Source organism: Hyaena hyaena, unplaced genomic scaffold (assembly GCF_003009895.1).
Source record: "Hyaena hyaena isolate Hyena2069 unplaced genomic scaffold, ASM300989v1 scaffold_462, whole genome shotgun sequence".
NCBI classification, from domain to species: domain Eukaryota; kingdom Metazoa; phylum Chordata; class Mammalia; order Carnivora; family Hyaenidae; genus Hyaena; species Hyaena hyaena.
The window spans coordinates 1,239,873-1,260,420 of NW_024081092.1; the positions used below are offsets into that span (position 1 = coordinate 1,239,873).

The following is a 20,548-nucleotide window of genomic DNA, read 5'->3' on the forward strand; positions in this document are numbered from 1 at the left end:
GCAGGGGAGGGTCAGAGAGAGAGGGAGACACAGAATCTGAAACAGGCTCCAGGCTCTGAGCTGCCTGTCAGCACAGAGCCCAACGCAGGGCTCGAATCCAGTAACCGCAAGATCATGACCTGAGCCAAAGTCAGACGTTTAACTGACTGAGCCACCCAGTTGCCCCTCAAATGTGTTACATTGCTACAGAATGTAGCATCCGAGTGACTTCTGATTTGAAGCAATTGTCTAGGACTAGACTTCCCAAATTTGGTTCCCTACCAAACATACTGAGACAAAATCTGCAGTGTAACAAGTTTCCTAGGTTGTTTCAATCTAGCCAGTCTATAAACCGCTTGTTTGGAATAATCCATTTGTCTAGGAGTTGACATAGAGCTATTCCCGGCAAACATTAGGTCTCAGTTCTGCCATGCATTGTTCTTGGGAGTGTTTAGTCAAGGCTTAGTACTCTCCCATATGATCAGCCCAGCAATTAGATTTGCTTAAGACTGTCTTGTTGAGACTGGGAAGGAGGAGACAGCAGATAATGGGACACAGAGAGTAAAGGGACTCCAGATCAACCAGACCAAGCCTTCCTGGATCAGGTCCAGATCTACAGAGATAGCAATTCAACATATCTACACTGAGAATAGGCCAAGTTTCTCTATAGTAGCAAGATAATAGTAACCTTCATTTCCTCACTTGTTTGGATACAGCCAAGGTAATGACAAGGCTTATTACATCCTGGTGAAGCACGGGGACTACTGCATGCTCTAGTAAAGATAGTTCTGTTGGAATGACCAACCTCAGCCCTATGGATAAGCATAATTCATTGAGAATAAATGGTCTTCCCTTCCTACTTTTTCTTCCTTACCATTTCTTTAGCATTAAATAAAAACTAATGGAAGAAAGTGAAAGTGAATGGGAGGGAGAGGAAGTCCTTCAGTGTTCTAGAAGAGATTTCCATTAGGGAAAAGAAAAGGCCTAGTGACACATAAAAGAAGAGGCCAAAATGTCTAAGACTGTCAAATATTATTTTACAACTTCATATTTGTTCACATAAACACACACACACACAAAGACATTTAACCAGGAGAAATAAGTTTATTTTTTAAATTTACTTTTATTTTTTACATTTATTTATTTTGAGAGAGAAAGAGAAAGACTGGGCAAGGAACAGAGAAAGAGAGATAGAGAGAGACAGAGAGAATCCCAAGCAGGCTCCACACTGTCAGCATGGAGCCCGATACAGGGCTCAAATTCATGAACCAAGAGATCATGACCTGAGCCAAAATTAAGACTTGGATGCTTAACACACTGAGCCACCCAGGCACCCCTATTTATTTTTTATTCTTTGAGAGAAGGAGAGAGAGAGAGAGAGCGCGCATAGGCACATGCAAGGAGGGGAGGAGAAGAGGGAGAGAATCTTAAACAGCCTCGATGCTCAGCCTGAAGCCCAACACGGGGCTCAGTCTCAAAACCATGAGATCATGATCTCAGCTGAAATCAAGAGTCAGACGCTCAATCAACTAAGCCACCCAAACACGCTAGGAGAGATAAGTTTAAAATGAAAATTAAGAGAGAAGATATCAGAGAAAAGACAACTGCAATGTAAACCATTGCTAAATAAGAGGTTAGAGCAGTTCATCCCACTTTGCTTCCTCTGGAATTGAATGGAAGGGCTGGGGGAAGAAAAACTATTCAAGTTTTACAGATACTTTTAGTATCCACTGATGAATCCCTCTTTCTTGTCAGCTCCCACTCCTCCCTGCTGTTAACTTCCGAGTCATAGTCAAGCACATTTACTCTGCAAACATCTAGGCTGCATCTGTGGCCATAACCAACCAACCAGCCCCAGGGAGGGGCTGAGGGAAGCTCAAACCACCACAGAAAACCAGGAGTGTGTCCCTGTACCTCATTTGCCTGTTTTCTATGCTGAAGCTATGGACAGGACAGGACCTGGTGAATTCATGCCTGAGGTGACTCTCCTTCCAGAGCCAAGGTACCAGCAGGAAGAGAGAGAGATTTACAGTGCATGTAGCCCTAGAGCTGAACACTATTATCTTCCCTGAAACAATGACAGAGCCTTAGAGACAGTCCGTCACTTCCCCCTTTTCCCTCCACCCCCACATTTGGAAAAGACTAAGAATATTATATGTGTCCATAGCACACTAGCTTCCTGAAATATTTGTTGTTTTCCTTTTATGTGAATTTTTTTTCCTTCCCTCTGAATCTAGCATAACTCATCATCTTTTTGTATTTTCACAGTGGACAGTTTACGTGTGTTTCAGAGCAGAGACCTCCTGATTGCAGGAGAAGTGAAAGAGAGTCCTAAACAGGGAGTTGTTCTGAGAACCGGAAACTCTCTAAACCCTGTTATCGTGTGATTTCATACTGAGAGGGTCCACCTCAGGGATGGCTAAAACCTCAAAAATGATTATTATTATCTCCTGTCTCAGCAGGGCCATTCCATCAGGGTGCTCACTGGAGTCTGCATTCTGAAGCACTCATGTTATATCCCATGAAGGGGAGGCACAGACATCCTGAGCCTCCCAGTTTCTCTTTGAAAAAGAACTCCCTAATCAAATAAAATAGATGGATCTACAGTCCCCATCAGGGCTTGAAGGGAAGAGGGAGGTATGGGGTTATTTTTACTGTTGTAATATTATGGTTATCAGTTAGGTGGCGTGTTAAACCCGCAATCACCTGAGTCACTGATTTTTACCTAATAGATGCAGCATCTAATGTTAGTGAGTATAAATGTCTACTAGAGCCGTTAGAGAACCTAGTAACAGTGATGTCATAATCACCAAGAACTCAGATTTCAAAAACAACCCCAAACTGTGATGTCTGTGTTAAGATTATTTTGCCTTTCATTAATTCAATGATTTCCTCCTTCATGTTATGCTCACTTATTAAGCACCTACCATGAGCCAAGTACTTACATGACTCTAAAGATAAATAGATGACCAAGACTTGACTAATGCCCTTGTGGATCTATAGTCCACGGGGGAACAAAGTCATAAAAACAGATCATTGCAATTCAGCAGAAACTCCTTTCCCACAGGAACATGTATGTGTCCAATTAAATCCTCATTTGACATCAGAAACTACAGCTTATGCCAGTGCAAACAGAATTAGGAGTAAGATAAACAAAATAATATTAACCTGAATTGAGTGTTCAGAAAGGACTGCACACAGTTATATAAAATTCAGAGCCACAGAAGAGCGATGTTTTTCTTTTTAGTATGAAGCCAGCTAGTTTCATGATGATATGACTACTGAAGTAATCTTCTCTTCACTCCTCCCCAAAGTCAGTTTCATATTAATGTTCCAACTTATATTGAGAGATGTTCTAAAACAGGTAACAGTTACTACCATTGCTATAATTACTATACATCAGACACTATAGCAGTCCCTTCACATTGGTTATGCACTCAATTCTCCCAAGAATGATCTTTCCGTAGTACAGATGAGGAAAATGAGGCCCAGGGATATTAAATTATTAAATAACCTAAATTAGAATAATTTAGTGAAGATTCTGAAATCAAAGACTTTAAAACCTGGTTCTAATCTTAGCCAGTGTGACCTTGAGGTGCCATTTTACCTCCTTAATCTCCACTTTCTGTAAAATGAAGATAATAATATAGCACTCCCCTTAACTATTTAATCCTGTGAAAATTAAATATGATAATGCAAGCACAGCATTTAGCAGACTGTGTGGCACACAGAAGGCATTCCATAGATTCTATTTAGTATTACTGTTACCCAAGGCTACTCACCTTAGAAAGTCCTTTTTTTTTTTTTTTTTTTTTGGTCTTCTCTTCTCTTCTCCACCTGCCATCATGGTCATTTTCCCAACAGTCAATTCTGGTAACGTATGTAAAATAAAATACCAACAGCAAAATTAATTCAATGATATAATTTTTATGCTTTAAAATTCATGTTCTTCCATGGTTACCTATAAAAGGAGCTAACTTTTATTGGAAAGACAGCAGACACTAGTATAAGTGTTTTACCTATATGATCTCTTATTTGATCTTTAAAAAGGTAAATAACAAAGTCCACATTGGAGACAAACTCAGTGGGATTCTGGAATTCACACTCTAACCACTATGATACCTGGCACCTGTAATCAAATCCAAACCCACGCACTCAGAGTAGAAGGGTCTTCCCACACTAACTCTTTGTCCTTTATTCCCTCTGTTTCAGCATGTGTTCTCTTTCCAGACACCCCAAATTTCTTACCATTCTCCAGACATGCAGACTCCCTTCTACAGCTTCATACCTTCACACATGCTGTGTTTCTACCTGAATTGCCCTTCCTTTCTCCTTGTATCCATCTTCTCCAACCCCCATTTCTGTTCTCCCTGACAAACTCTCACTCAGTTTTCGAAACCCAAATCTCATGTCAATTCCTTTTTGAAAGCTTTCTAAAACTCCTACAATCTATTTTACACCTAACCAAACTCATAATTCTAAAGTATTTTGAGTTTACCTCTGATATTACATGTTATCTGGTCACCTATCGCTTTCCACTAGACTTGAGGTTTTTAAAGGCAAAAACATGTCTTGTTCAATTTTCTACCCTCAGAATCCAAAAGTACTCTGGGACTGTTGATTCAGATAATCAATCAATAATAGTACAAGGAGAACCTCTCTGTATGTAAACTGCACTGTTTTAGGGACCATGGGTATGGAATAATCTCCACTCTAAATAACTGACAATTTTAATAAAGAAACAAAACTCATTCTGTTGGAAACTGCAGGAGTAATAGGCTACATTTAGGTGTTAAATCTGTGATCCAGGGGCACCTGGGTGGCTCACACTCTGTTAAGCATCTGACTCTTAACCCCAGCTCAGGTCATGATCTCACAGTTTGTGAGTTCGAGCCCCACGTCGGGCTCTGTGCTTATGGCTCAGAGCCTGGAGCCTGCTTCAGAGTCTGTGTCTCCCTCTCTCTCTCTGCCCCTCCTGTGCTCGTGCTCTGTCTCTCTCTCATAAGTAAATAATATTAAAACATTTTTTAGAAAATGAAATTTCTTAGGGAAATATTTTATAAGTCTGACAAAAACTTAGTTCAGCTAATGTCTTGTGAATGGACTAGAAATACTTAACTTTTATAAGTGCCACAAATATAATAATATAAACCAGATTCCTAACTTCCTTTGCTTATTTTTTTCCAAAAGAATCACCTGTTCTTTTGGAAAACAGAAGATTACCGTAAGTATATTCTACTTCTTTCAGCCTGTGGCATAATTCAAAATATGACAAAATAGTAATGGGACTCCTTGGATTCCCTGGCTCTCTCATCTCAGTTTCTGTACTCTAACATCCTTTTTGTTGGGGGGGGATGGGGGAAGGAGCTGGTCTTTTGTAAAGACCTTTTGTAAAGCTGCTGTCCTTGTCCACGAAACACATATGTATGAAAATTTAGTACTTATGTCCAAATATAAATATTTGTATATATTTTGAGGCAAAAGACTTAATAGCTTACAATTTCCTGTGAAAGGGAAGAAAGAAATCAGAACAGTGTCTGATACAACAAACACCACAAAGGGAGCTGCCTGGGAGTTATCAGTTTACATTCCTAAGCTCTAGAGAAAGACATCAATGCTAGACGCATACTCGCTACCTTTACACCCATCGCAAAATATGGATAACATCTTGCAATGTCTACCTAATCTTACTGCCATGTTCCCTTCAGGTGGATAATACCAAAATAAAGGCTAATTATTCCATAGAGCTGAATGCTCTATAAACTTGAATCACTATTTCATCTAACTGTATGTTTCATGAGTCATTTTGAACTGATTCTTCAACATAAGGATTATTTATTTTTTAAATGTTAATTCATCACTTACTATGCATAAGGCTCTATGCTTCATACCAGACAAAGATCTATGAAATAGAGTTTCTACACCTAACAATTTTTTGCCATTATACTTCACATGCCTTCTAAGGGAAGACTATGCTTTTATGATACCATGTCTTCCATACTCCTAGAATCAGTATTCATTGGAAAGACATAGGCTTTAGTATCATACACAGAAAGATTTTACACCTTAACTATTTTCTACCTTTGTGCACACAAATCCAACGAATCTATGTATGCATCAGGTTTATAGTCCATAAAATAGACATGATATTGACAACTGCCTCACATATTGTTTTGAAGAATTAAAAATAACATGTATATGAAAACACATATACATGGATATTTTAAAGTAGTAAAAAAAATTAAATGAGGAGATCAGATATACATACAGAAGGCAGCATATTGCAACCAAAAGACAAAAGTAAATATTAATCAGGAACATCTGTAATTCTTGTCATCTGTGAGGAATCAGGAAGATTGACATAAACAAGAGAATAGTGTATAGGATAAATGTAAGAAGTTGTTTGAATACTAAAAGGATACAATTTCTTTTTTTATTGAGATATAACTGACATATAAAATTGTGTTAGTTTTAGGTGTACAACATAATTATATGACATATATATATTAAAATGATCACCACACACTTACAATTTTTTTCTTGTGATAAGAAGTTTTAAGAGCTATTCTCTTAGCAACTTACAAATATACAATAGAGTATTATTAACTATGGTCACCATGTTGTATATTAGATCCTCAGGACTTATTTATCTTATAAATGGAAGTTTGTACCTTTTAGATCTCTTTACCCATTTCACCCACCACCTGCTCCCGCCTCCACCAACCACCAATCTATTTTCTGTATCTATTAGTTCAGGGTTTTGCAATTCCAGGTATACATAATATCATGCAATATTTGCCTTTCTCTGTCTTATTTTACTTATCACAATGTCTTCACATTTCATCTACATCATTCATATTGTAACAAATAGTGAGATTTCCTTATTTTGTGAATGGCTGGATAATATTCCATTGCGTGTGGAACTTAATTAATATGCCCAAGTCAAATAAAAGGCAAAAGAATGTCCCAAATAGGACCTTAAGTCTATACACATATATATCTCACACTTTCCTTACCCATTCATCTGTTGATGGACACTAAGGTTGTATCTGTGTCTTGGATATTATAGATTATGCTGCAGTAAACATGGGGTAGAGATGTCTTTTTTTAAGACAGTGATTTCATTTCCTTTGGATAAATATTCAGAAGTGAGATTACCAGATCATATGATAGTTCTATTTTTAATTTTTTAAGGAAACTCCATATTGTTTTCCATAGTGGTTGCAGCAATTTACATACCTACCAATGGTGCATGAGAGTTCTCTTTTGTCCACATCCTTGCCAATGCTGATTATTTCCTGTCTTTTCAATTCTAGCAATTCCAATAGGTGTGAGGTGATATCTCATTGTAGTTTGCATTTTCCTGATGATTAGTGATGATGAGCACCTTTTCATCTGCCTGTTGGATATTTGGATGTCTTTTTTTTTTTTTTTTTAAAGTTCAAAAGGGACACATTTTGTCTCTTCATCCATCAATGGACATTTAGGTTGTTCCACGTCTTTACTACTATGAATAATGCTGCAGTGAACATGGTAGTGTTAATCCCTCTTTGAGATCCTATCCTAATTCCCTTGGACACATACCCAGAAATGCGATTGCCAGATTATATGGTAATCTATTTTTAATGTCCTGAAGAACTTCTATACCATTTTCCACAGTGGCTGCACCAGTTTGCATTCCCACCAACGGTGCACAAGGGTTCCTTTTTCCGCACATCCTCACCAATACTTGTTACCTTTTTTTTTAGTTATTATCTGTCCTGACATATGTAAAGGGATCATTATTGTATTGTACGGTAAAAAAAAAAAAAAAAAACCTGTTAAGAGGGTAGGTTTCATGTTAAGTGTCCTTGCCACCAGGAAGAGAGAAAAAGAGTGGGTGTATGTGTGTTCAGCATCTGAAGCATTTCAAAGGGAACAGGACTGGAACTTTCTTAGCACTTTGTGTCTGTGGCAGGTGCCTATTTACATCCAGTAAGAAAAAAATAATCAAAAATACCTTAAGCCAAGAGCTTTGTATAAATAGCAAGCACATTGGTGGAAGAGAACAACCAGGTTTCAAGCCTCAAAACTAAGGTAATCTTCACACATTACATTTAAGTTAAATATGTTAGAGAAGGCACTTTAAGATGAAAAGGAATCTTTCTTTCTAAGCAGAAATCAATTTTTCAGTAACCATTCTAACAGTCTGGGGACATTTTGTTATTCTAGAGTCCCTCGGTATTCATCTCTGCAATGTTCAGGTCAATTTGTTGATAGAAAGCTTAGGAATTTATTATCAGGTCATTTTATGGATACAAACTTGGGTGTTATCATTTACCTGGATGCTCTGTAAGGATGTGTCTTGTTAGCCCCTTAGTTTTTGTGTGCATTTAGCACACAGGCAGTATCATATGTTGGCAGTAACTCTGGATTTAAGGTCCTATTTGGGGCATTGTTTTGCCTTTTACTAGACTAGGGCATATTAGTTAAGTTCCATAAGCCTCAGGTTTTACATCTATAGTACAGGTTAATAATATCTGTTTACACCAAGCATTCAAGGAAAGCATTCTTTTTTATATATATATAATTTACTGTGAAATTGGTTTCCATACAACACCCAGTGCTCATCCCTACAAGTGCCCTCTCAAGGAAGGCATTCTAAGTTGCTTCCTTTCCCTAACACTCCCAGCCCACCTACTCTGCCCCAGGCATCATGCCAAGCATTGGAAATGACCCATCACTGCCCCTGGAGTGCCCAGGTTTAGTGCAGAAACAGACTTGTAAATGGGTGATTAAAAACACCATGCAATAAGTGCTATGTTAGACAGCTGTTGTGAAGGTCAAATATAATAAAACAGATGAAAACATCTTGTGAGGTGTAAAATTCTATTCAAAGGGGAGCTATTATCATTCCAGGACCCTGCTCTTCTTAGTCATCAATCCTAATCCCATGTTTTATTCAATCTTTAAATCAAGCTGAATTCTTCCACAAAGTCTTCCACACAGCAAACTAGCTGTATCTTCTTTTGTTCTCTTTTTATGAAATTGTAATCTGGGCTTTATAGTAATTGCTGGAAAAAAATCATCTCCATTTTGGGGGGAAAAATCCTCTAATCTTCATTGAAGCACTTCAACTAAAGTGTAGAACTTACATCTCAGTATGAGGAGCAGTTTAGTTTGAAGTTTGAGTCTGGGTTACTGAACTTTGAATTTAAAAAAATAGCGTAACTTGAGAAAGAAAATGCTGTGATGATCCAACAAAATGCCTTGGAACATGCTTTACATCCTTTGTTAGATGCTTTCTCTCTATGGGGATGTGGGCGAAGTAGCAGCTGTACTAGAACTATTGGGCACTTGAGTAACCCACCCCAAATGGATTGTGACTTGTTGAAGAAAAGACCTCCTGTTAAACCAAAGACTAGTTAAAATAGGGCCAATGGTTCTCCTCCCACAAGGATTTCATTGGAGACTGAATGCCTAGTTAGAGACGTTCTCTGGGGAAATTATCATAAAAACAGGCAGCCCCTGCTCACTGGCAGCTACTTAAAAGGGATGCGAAAGTCCACTTCACAAGGTTGTTGGAAGGGTTTCAAGGGGTTGAGCATGTGGAATTACCTTCTTTGCCATATCTGCAACACATAAATATTAATTGGATTTTGTTTATCCATGTTATTTTAACATTTCCCAGTCTTTAAGGCCTCGCTAATCTCCACTTTATTTGCAAATCCTTCCTTGAAACTTCTTTCCCCAGTGAGCAACCTTTTGTCTAAATTCCTCCAATACCAAGCACAAATGTCTTTTCATTCACAATAGTTTTAGAATATCACTGTATTTCTTTCCATCTTCATTTTTTCCACACCTGTTAGCATCTTAACACTGTATCCCTGCACTATTAAAACAGCTTCTTAAATCTACTCTGGACACCACTATTTTGTTTGTCAATCTTCTTGGCTCCTTATCGCTTGAAGGACTAATTAACTTAACAGATATTAATTAGGCCTTAACATATTCCTGAAGTAGGATCAGGACTGGGGCCAGACAAGGAATAGAGTCAATGGATGAAGCTGCAGTGAGGGTTTAAAGAAGGTTATGGCATGATTCCTGCATTTAATTGTTTTGGTTGAGCTTGAGAAATACCAAATACATAAAATATTAAATAACAAAAAAAAATTTTTGCAATAGAATAACACAGAAAAGAACTCATGAGTATTTCTTTATATATTCACTTATTTATTGATCAAGCATACAGATTTCATATATATCTCATAATTAGACCATCTCTCTGGTCAACTATATTAGACCATCTACCTATTCCAGAGACTAGTAAGTCCAAGGTTAGTTACAAATTAGTTATTAAAATAGCGAAAGAAAGGAAAAGAAGGAAGATCCTTGTAGGTCAGGGGCAACCATAAAGAATTTTTATAGCAGACAAAAATGCCCAAACTCTACTTCTGATGCTTTAACTTCCCCATCCCCACCCAGTCAAACTGGGCTACTGGTTATCCTGGAATATCCTTGTGGATTCCTGAACCTATGTCACTGCTACTTTTCCCTGGATGGCAATGCCTACTGTTCTTTTTGGATTTTGCCATAATCTACTAAATTTTCAAAGTGTAGATTCAATCTGTCTCTTGTAGGCACGCATTGTTCCCTGGCCACTCCCCTCCTACTAGAAAAATTTTCTTCTTCTTGTGAAGTTTTGAATCCCTTGTGATCTGTACCCTATAGTTATCCAATGAACTACTTGTTCCCATGCTCCACAATCTCTCACTTTTTGTCCTTAGCAACTTTCCACCTGCCTATCTACTTCCTCATTTCAAGGTCCTGGAAAAAAGAAAAATAACCCTATAAGTAACTCATATTGCTAGCCTTCTATGTGCATCTTTTCTCTTGTCCTCTTTGAGGGAAGTCTCCTAATAATAACTCTCCACCACATTATCAAAAAGTACTAATGAAGAGGGGCATGTGAGTGGCTCAATCGATTAAGCGTCCGACTTCAGCTCAGGTCATAATTTCACAGTTTGTGGGTTCAAGCCCCACATCAGGCTCTGTGCTGACAGCTCAGAGCCTGGAACCTGCTTCAGATTCTGTGTCTCCCTCTCTCTCTGCCCTTTCCCCCACTTGTGCTCTGTCTCTCTCTCAAAGTAAATAAACATTTAAAAAAAGTACTGATGAATCACAATCATTTGCAAAGGTATCATATCATTTATTACCATTAGTTGAAATGCCAAAATTTGCAAAATAGTGCAGATTTAAAGTTATCCTCAAATTTATACCATTCTCTTTAGAGGTATTCCAAAATAAGTCAGAGAGAAAATAAGTGGGCTACATATAGGACAACTGTCTTTTACCAGATCACAGCATAGGAGAAAAAAAGAGGGGATGAAAATTGCCATATAATATTTATTTATATGGTTGTAAGCTTCAAGTGCCTTCATCATTGAGGCACCCAGTCGTTATCTTTGACAAATATAAGTGCTTGATCAACCTGTGCTATTTGAGGTAACGACCAAAGAGTAATAAAGGGTGCTTTCTTGAGACCTCAAAGTAGATGATTAAGTACAAAGACATGGTTACAGAGAATATAAATCAAATGACTAACGTATCTGCTTAAAAATGCATATCATCACCAGGTAACATTTGAGGGCTTCTCGTCCATGAAATAGGGACAGTTCACTTCACAAAGCAAAGATGCATGTTGTACTGTCATGAAAAATGGAATTGGAAATCATGAGATAGTATTGGTCCCAGGTTGCCATTTTCTAACTGCTTGACTTTGGGCAAATCGCCTATCTGACTGAGCCTCAATTTTCGTATTTTTGCAAGGAGGACAAAGACATTGATCCTATCTATCTTTGACAATCAGTGTTCCTAAAAGTGTTATAAATCACTATGCAAATATAAGGTGATATTGCTTGATTACTGTGTCTTTGGTAGATAATTCATTTCCATTTACTCAAGTGTTTTTGTCTGTACGTATATTTCTAATGCATATACCATCATGGCCATTAAAATTTTTTTGTCAGCAAGATAACTATTTATATCCATTTGTGCTTAATTGGGGAAATGTATATGGATGATTCTGCCATTTTTTAAAATATATTATGGTGTATTTCTCAATGTAATTGTCATAATCAAGATGTCAGATTTTAGGTAAGGCTCAGAAAGAACTCATTCCACCTAATTTAGAATGTCTGAATATAAACAATATCCAATTCCTCATTATTTTTTAAAAACTTTATTTCCATACTTTATAATTAAAAATATATTGAAAAAAAGCTTAAGAAAATGTATAGAAAATGGTACTGCAATTGGAAATTTTCTACTTATAATATTCTTAATTCATGAAATTCTTTTATTGGCCTAGTATTTTCTGAAGTCATTCCAAAGACATATTTGCTAGTAATACTACGAGCTTTAAAAAAAGTTTTTTAAGTATTTTTTGTATTAGGAAGCTCATAATCTTACTATTCCTCTCTCCGGGCTGCTCTGGGGAAAGAACTTCTGAGAATAAAGGTAGAAGGTGTCATTTTGGCACACAAACTGTAAACAAACAAAAAACCTAACCCTCAAATAACATGACCAAAATGCACCCCTGCCCCAAGAAATAAAGAACAAGTTGTCATAGTAGAAAGAACATTAGAGTATATAGGATTATATTTGATAAAGGGTTAATTGGTGCCTGGAAAGAGGACAAAGTTTTTATAGTTTTTTTTTTTTTTTTTTGCCTAATTGTCCTCCTTTCCAGGTATAGCAAACCATCTGTTTTGTTTCTCCTCCACTCGTCTTTCCTCCTCCTCCTTTTCTAATGCCCAAAATATTCAGTAAGGAAGGTCAAGTGCTATAGACAGGTGAGGAAAAGTTTGCTTTCCCTTTTCTTACCTCAAGGTCCTTAGGAAAAAATGTATAATCCTGATGCTTAAGAAAAAAAAAAGGTTCTCAGTAACAACAACGACAATAATAATAAAGATTTTACCTCAGTTGATTGAAGATTTGATGGTAAGGTCTGTAGAGGTACTATGCTTTATAAAGTACTCTCATGCGTACCACTATTTGGTTCCTCTGAAATCATGTGAGGCGAGCAGGAGAGGTTTATTTCTTCCATTTTTTGCCAAAGAACGAAGAGATGCAACGGTGTTAAGTGATTGGCCCATCATCACTAGGCCATATCTTAAACCCACATTCTGGGTCTATCCACACTGCCTCCATAAGCTTTCATCACTAAGAAGTTTCACTACACACACACACACACACACACACACACACAGAGATACATATACATATATATACATATAGATTACAAAAAAAGAACAAATACTTCCTTTGTGATTTTCACATTAGAGATGAAGATCTGTGTTTTTGTTCTTAGTTAATGAAATATCTACTGAGTACTACTGATTCCAGTGAGTTTATAAAAAGTAAATTGATCCATAAGACGAATTAGAATTTCATTAACATTGAATTATTTTTTACTATTGAATTATTTTTTAAACTTAATTCTACCAAAAACAATTCAGTATGGATTTTGTTAATCATATTCATTTATCTACTCAATTATTAGGTCAAAATATTATTGAGCACATACCATTTTCTAGGCAGTGCCCTGGGTACTATGAATATAACAGGAAACAGAGAACCCTCTGTCTGTACCTTCAGAACACTCCACCCAGCAGATGAGGTGGACATACAGGAAAGAGTTATTAAGTGCCTAATGCAAGGACTCTGGGAATCTAATGTAGTCGGAATGGGGTCAGGAGTGCTTCTCTCAAATAAAGACAATTAAGGTAAAATCCAAAAAAAAAAAAATATATATATATGACAAAAGCTTAGGCCAAAAGAAAGAGAAAGGCAGAGAGGATGGAACATAATGAAAGAGCATTTCAGGAAGAAGTAAATTGTGGGAAAGGAATAATGTAGAATTTAGTGGAATGGATGTGATCAAGGAGGCAACTTAGCATGGAAAAAACACCACAGAGCAAACTTGATGGAACTCCAATCAGTGGTACAGGTTAAGGAGAAACAACCAAAAATATTTATGGCTTTACTACATATTTTACTTTGTACTGAATTCTCTGTTTCTCAACCAGAGCTCAAAACCATGAATATACTGTTTTTGTTTTCTGAAATGGAGTGTTCACATGGAATGCAAAAATTAACACTTTTAGATACCCTCTGCTTACAAGAAGCTTTCATCTATATGGTCTCATTTAATCCTCACGACAGCCTTCACCAAATGATATACTCTCTGCTTTTTTATCAAGGCTTAGAGACTATTGTTTTCCAAACATCCAAGCTGGCAGATCCAGAATTAGAATCCAGATTTGAGAGTTCTTTGGCCAATGCACTTTCCAAGACATCACACAGTTGTCCTTACGAATGGTTAGTTTAAGAATCCTATTCGTCTATCAAATGCTTATTAAGATCCTGTGTGCTAATGAATGAGATAGATTAGTTTCCTGTAGAAACTGCATTCTACTAATAAACAGATTGGTGTCATAAGTCAGGTTTTTTTATTCTTAAAATTTTCCACTTATTTTGGAGGGAAAAAACCTTTCATGACCCAAGGAATGAAATGAGGTACTCACATTTGGACTCCATTTCTCTGGTGTCTCCTGTGTCCATTTCCATTGGTATTCAGATTGTTTGGTGCTCTCTCTCCCAAATGAACGTGAACACTATGAGCAAAGGCATGGCCAGGAAAAATGTCAATATTTTGTGCAGATTGGCTGGTTAGGATAGTTTCTTTCTCACACATTCATCCAAAGGCTTTTCCATCTTGCTATCAAGTTTTTAGGCACTACTGCATGTGCTTCCAAAGACTGACACCATTAATACCCAGACTTATGTTCCATCAAAACCTCTCCAAGTTGGGAGCAAGAACTTTCCTAGAGTAAAGCTTAGTAGGGTAAATCTAGTCATGCTTCTAGTTTCTAGCCCAAGCTTTGTACTAAAGTGGCCTCAGCAACCTGAAAGACTAATTGTCCTTCCCAACATGCACGTTTCTTATCTCGCTGGTAGAAGGGAAAGGGAGTTGGTTGTTGGCAACCATCCTCCCAATCAAATCGCATAAATAGTCTGGCCCATTTCTTCTGTGCCCTGTTCCAGAACTTAGTAGACACCTGGGAAGAAGAAAGTAATGCGCTAAAAACATAAAAGTGGCAGGTCAGGTTAATGTAAAATGTAGAAATAAATCCTGAAACTCTCCCGGAAAGGCAAGGTAGGTTGGCAGGGCTTATTCTACTTCCATGGATGTACAGCAACCTCCGACCTGGAAATTACTGATCTGTCCTTTGCAGGAAGAGGGGCAGGGGTGCAGGACAGATCACATTCCAGAATTCTAAAGGACACCAGGTTGCAAACTATTGGGTAGATTAAATGCAATGAGATTTCAGAGGAAAAAGCAGAAAAGGGAAGACCACAAAGAGGAAAAAGACAGATGAAGAAATGAGAAGGAGTATGGGAAAGAGACAGAAAGCATCCTGTTATAGGAGCTGCAGAAACAGAGATCTGTTATCAAATCAATAGGTACCTCAGGCAGAGTGGATCTGGCAGTTGCAGTCTGGTAGCCCCAAGGCAGGTGAGCTCCAAATATAACGCAGCCCCCTGCCTGACAAAGCAGTTCAGCTCTCCAGCAAGGAGGCCAAGGGGGCAATGGGAACCCAGAAAAAAAGGATAACTTCCTGTTAAAGATTCTTAGTTTGGGGATGGAGTGCTATCCTTGGAACCCAATCTAGATGATCAGAATCTTCTGGAGTCCTGCCTGGGCTATTTGACAAATACCCTAGATGAGTTTTAAGTACAATTAAGGTTCACCACTGGCTGAAATGATAAAATTGGGTGGCCAAAGCTGTCATAGACTGTCCAAGGTTATCTCTTGGTCATAGCACCTACGGCAGAGCTGTCTGGACAAAACAGATCCCCTAGTTACAGAGACCTTGGATTCCTTTGTGATGAGAAATCACCCCAGGATATCTCCATAGAACATTTCTGAAGTTCAGGCCACATTCTTTGACCGTAAGTGAGGTTCCTGACAGAGGGTCTGTAGATTTAGAGGTTGTGTCATATTTAATGGTAAGGAGGACACAGTCAGGATGGGAGGCTAAGACACCAATTATACCATCAGAGCAGCTTTCAGACCTCATGGTGTAGGGCCAAAATGCACTGCTTAGGGAAAGGGAAGAGGGAGAAAAGCTCTACGAAATCATGTCTGTCAGGTAACACTCATCAAGACCCTAGTTGGAAAGCAATATGCTAGGTGCCAGAGGCAATATGGTCCCTCACAGAACTGTTATCAAGTTGTAGGCTTAAAAATAAATTTGTGAGGAAAATGTGGGTGAAGTAGAAAAGCTCTAATTGATCAGAACTATGTATATGTGTTCCTTGAATTTCTATTTTCCAGCAGATAAGGCAGACTAAAACTATGTTCAAAGTCAGGAATTCAGACAGAAATCCCTAGCCAAATACACCAATCATTGGCTCGCAGAATAAAAACTGAACTGGAACCGGTCTACTTCCTGGTAACCCTTGACTCGAACCCTTCCCCTGCCCTCTCATGTTTGGGTTGGTGAGTTGTCCTATGTCCAACGTTTCCCTTCAGAGGCTGTCCTGTACCAGGCGCTTCTGCACACTGCCGCCACAATGCAAACCCTTCTAGGTTTGCAACATAACCAGCTGCTGCTCAGAACTACGTGTTATGTAGAAACTAATTTGACAATAAACTATTTGTAAAAAAAAAAAAAAAAGGTTAAAAGAATAAAATAAATAGTATAAATAACAAAAAAAAAAAAAAAAAAAGAACTACTGCAGAATCGCCATAAATACTCCCTGATCCGTACTACTATACCCCCGATACACCTTCATGGTAACGATAAACGGAAGGCCAATACAGTAAAGAGACCTTTAACTCAGTACAAGGAAACAAAGGCCACTTCCACGATCTCTTTCCGTGGTGTCCTTTGACGCCATGTTTCCTGAAAGAACAAGAAAAATCCTTCCCAATCCATAACCTCATACATAACCCGACACTGGGAACCCGCCCCCCGGAACCTCCGGGTAACCTCTGGTCTCCCTTCTCTCCGCAGCTCCAATGGAAAATCCGTCACATGGGCCCAGAACGAGAAGAGCAGCCGGGGGCAGCACCTGTGGCAGCGGCTGTCCATCCACATCAACAAGAAAGAGAACCCCAACCAAACGGCCGTCATCAAGCCCTTCCCCAAGAGCACCGAGAGCCGCGGCCTGGGCGCGAGCGGCGCGGGCGGCGGCGCGGGGGCCGCGGGTGGCGCCGGCGGCGCGGGCGGCGCGGGCGGCGGCGCCGGCGGGCCCGAGCCCCCGGACGCCGGCCCCAAGGCGCTGTACGACGTGGCGGAGGCGGAGGAGCACTTCCCCGCGCCCGCGCGCCCGCGCTCGCCGTCGCCCATCAGCACGCTGAGCCAGCGCGCGGGCTCCGCCAGCCGCACGGACGACGACGTGCCGTCGCTGCACTCGGAGCCCGCGGCGCGCAGCAGCTCCTCGCAGGGCTCGCTCATGGAGCAGATCAGCAGCGTGGTGACCCGCTTCACCGCCAACATCAGCGAGCTCAACTCCATGATGCTGTCCACCACGGCCCCCGGCCCCGGCGTGGGCGCCCCGCTCTGCTCGTCATACCTGATCCCCAAAGAGATCCAGCTGCCCACGACCATGACGACGTTCGCCGAAATCCAGCCGCTGCCCGCCATCGAGGTCACGGGCGGCGCGCAGCCCGCGGTCGCGGCCCCGCCGGCTGGGGGCGCCGCCCGGGAGACCCCGGCCACAGGGCCGGAGGCTGCGGCCGGCAAGCCGGACCTGGAGGAGCTGGTGGCTCTCACCCCGCCGTCCCCCTTCAGAGACTCGGTGGACTCGGGGAGTACAACCCCCAACTCGCCAGTGTCGGAGTCGGCCCTCTGTATCCCTTCGTCTCCCAAATATGACACACTTATCATAAGAGATTACACTCAGAGCTCCTCGTCGTTGTGAATGTCATTGGAAGCCACGCTGGGTTCCGCCAACGGAGCCGAGACCACCCGTGTTCACGCAGACACAGTGACAAGCATAGTCGCCTGGTTAAGACCCGAGGTGGAAGACGCCAAGTACACCCGTAATGGAAACACGAGATTAATAGTGCTATTTAACATCAACCGACGAAGACACCGACTACAAATCCTTTGGCAGATTTTCTTCTAGTGGCCTTAGAAAACATGGGCTTTTAAGAAACACTGCTTATATTTTTGAGGGCTGACAAGGAGTCTGTTGAACCAGTTCCATACCAAGTGCTTTGCTCCGGGGAAGCAATGAGTGTGTAACAGCATAATGGAGGGGGAAAAGCATAGTTATTAAGCAACTGTACAAAGTTTTGTTTGTTTACTTTAATTCTTTTCCCAGAAGATTCTTTGATTCACCAAACATGAATGTACATTTTCTAACAAACTCAGAATCTGGGACCAAAACGTCAACCTATATCTCTTTTTTGTTTTTTGGGTTTTTTTTTTTTCTTTGTTCTGTCCTTTAAAGACTTTGAAAAGCAGTAAGTTGGGCCCAGTATTTACTGAGGCATTGTTGTGAGTGTGTTCCAGGCATAACACACAACTGGATAATGATTGCTGCGCTGATGTGTGTAAGGCTTTTACCAGAGACGTTCCTCTCCAATTTGGTTTTGAAAACCTCTTTCAAAAGCCTGCATCCAGGAGACCACCTAGTTATTTCAATTCACCTCCATTAACCAAGAAAACCAGTGGAAGATTTCTTGACTATTTCACCATGTTGCCAATCAATACTGGAGTAGCAAAAAAATATTTTCTGGAATACTGTTTTGTAATTCCCTCACCGGGGTACGTTGTGTAGCTGGAAATTCTCTTTATAATAATAATAATTCCTGAGCTCCAGCTTGGCTATCTCTTTCATAAAACGTGGCCACTCCTCCTTATGAATGCTGTTCCATTAGCATTGCCAGCTAAAATATTAAAATATGCATTTGTGCTTCTCCATTCCTTTCTTTTGAGAACCTGATGCACAAAGAGCTCCTCTGTTCTTTCCAAGTCCCACCACTGGAAGAATGGTCTATAGACCCAATGAAGACAGCGACATGATTGGAGGGACTGTTGTTCAAAAAGCTAACACGATCTTACTACACTGGAAATTTTAAACTGTGTTAAGTCGGCTAGCAGAGATTCAGCTATGCCAGTGAGCAGTGATTTTAACTTTTCTTGGCTGCTTAAAGAGGGCAGCTATGAACTATGACAAATGTAGATTTTTCAAAGCAATACAGAATACTAAAACAGAGGAACCTTAATGAATATAAACCACACAGTCTCTTAGCCATTCCAAAAAGAGGCAAAGCAATTGTTAGTATTTCCTTTTTAAAATAATTATTAATATGATTTTGTGCACTTCATACTGTCACTTTTTAAATACTGCAGAAAAGAGATTTAAAGATATACTAGAAATACATGTGTTTTAATAGGCTCATATAGGTAGAAATCATAGCTCAAGACCTGCATCTACGGTCATCTCTTTCTTCTTCTCATTACAGCTATCCTCAGGTGCCAAATGCTTTTTTTTTTTTGTTTTTTTTTTTTGTTTTGGTTTGGTTTGGTTTTAAATTTTAAAATAAGGATAGTAATAAAAGGAGGAGGTGTCCTATAAATTTAAAGTTCAGTTGATCCAGCCTTATACTAAAGCTAGCCTTATGAAAAAGATTTGCTGTGAGGCAGAAGTGTATTTTTAGCAGAAAGAAAAATAAATGAAACCTTTTTCTTTTAGTTCAATATCCTTATTTTGGCATGTATTTTTTATTTTATATCTACTTTAAAAAAGGAGTTGAGATATGGAAATATATCCATTGGCATAATTTATCAGGCCCCACGTTTAAAAGTTATAATAAATATACTTCTTGATTTTCCTTTACTTGTATCTGTTCTTATAATAAATTTAAAATCAAATCTCCCAATATAAAATATTAAAAGGTAATATTAATTTACTAAAATATAAATTTTTAGAAACCAAACTTCCCATACCGGATTTGAAAATATCATAAGAGCACCCTGAACCCACATGTTATTATGAGACTCTTGAAACAGAGTGAATTTAGCTAAGCTCTATAGATTCATTGAAAGTGAACTCTGCCTCTACTTGAAAAACAAATGTAAATATTTTGATTAACACCCCTCAATCCTCATGAAAAGGGTGGCATTCACCTGGGGATTACTATCTTGATTTCTTAAACATTGAAACCTTTCCAAATATACTCAACTAAGTTTCAAATTTGTTTCTTATACTCTAAGGTTGATTTCCATTTTATTTTCAAGTGTAAGCTTCACTGTGTTGACCAACAGAAGACTATTTTTTTAAAAAGCTTTCTCCATGATCAAATTTCTCTTTGAAATTTTTAGTAACATATTTCTTTAAAAAAATGCATCCCTTTATGAGAAAATTCATCAGAAATTAAAATTAATACAAATAAATTGCCATATGAAGTTATAACTAACTGTAATAAGAAAAATACTTATCCAATTAGAGGAGAACAAGATGTACTTTTCTCTGTGTTTCTGTGCCCTTTGCCCCTTCATTCAATACA

General features: G+C 39.1%; 1 protein-coding gene across 3 annotated transcripts in view; it reads left to right on the forward strand.

The window, feature by feature from the left end:
• Positions 1-19,513, forward strand: part of GRM5 (glutamate metabotropic receptor 5) — a 513,285-nt gene extending 493,772 nt beyond the window's left edge. For 2 of the 3 annotated variants that reach the window (XM_039253697.1, XM_039253698.1), the window contains one exon: positions 17,043-19,513. In XM_039253697.1, the coding sequence (XP_039109628.1) occupies positions 17,043-17,952 (910 nt within the window). In that variant the 3' untranslated portion in view covers positions 17,953-19,513. The remainder of the gene's footprint in view (positions 1-17,042) is intronic. The other variant, XM_039253700.1, reaches the window with a different exon arrangement.
• Positions 19,514-20,548: the final 1,035 nt, after the last annotated feature.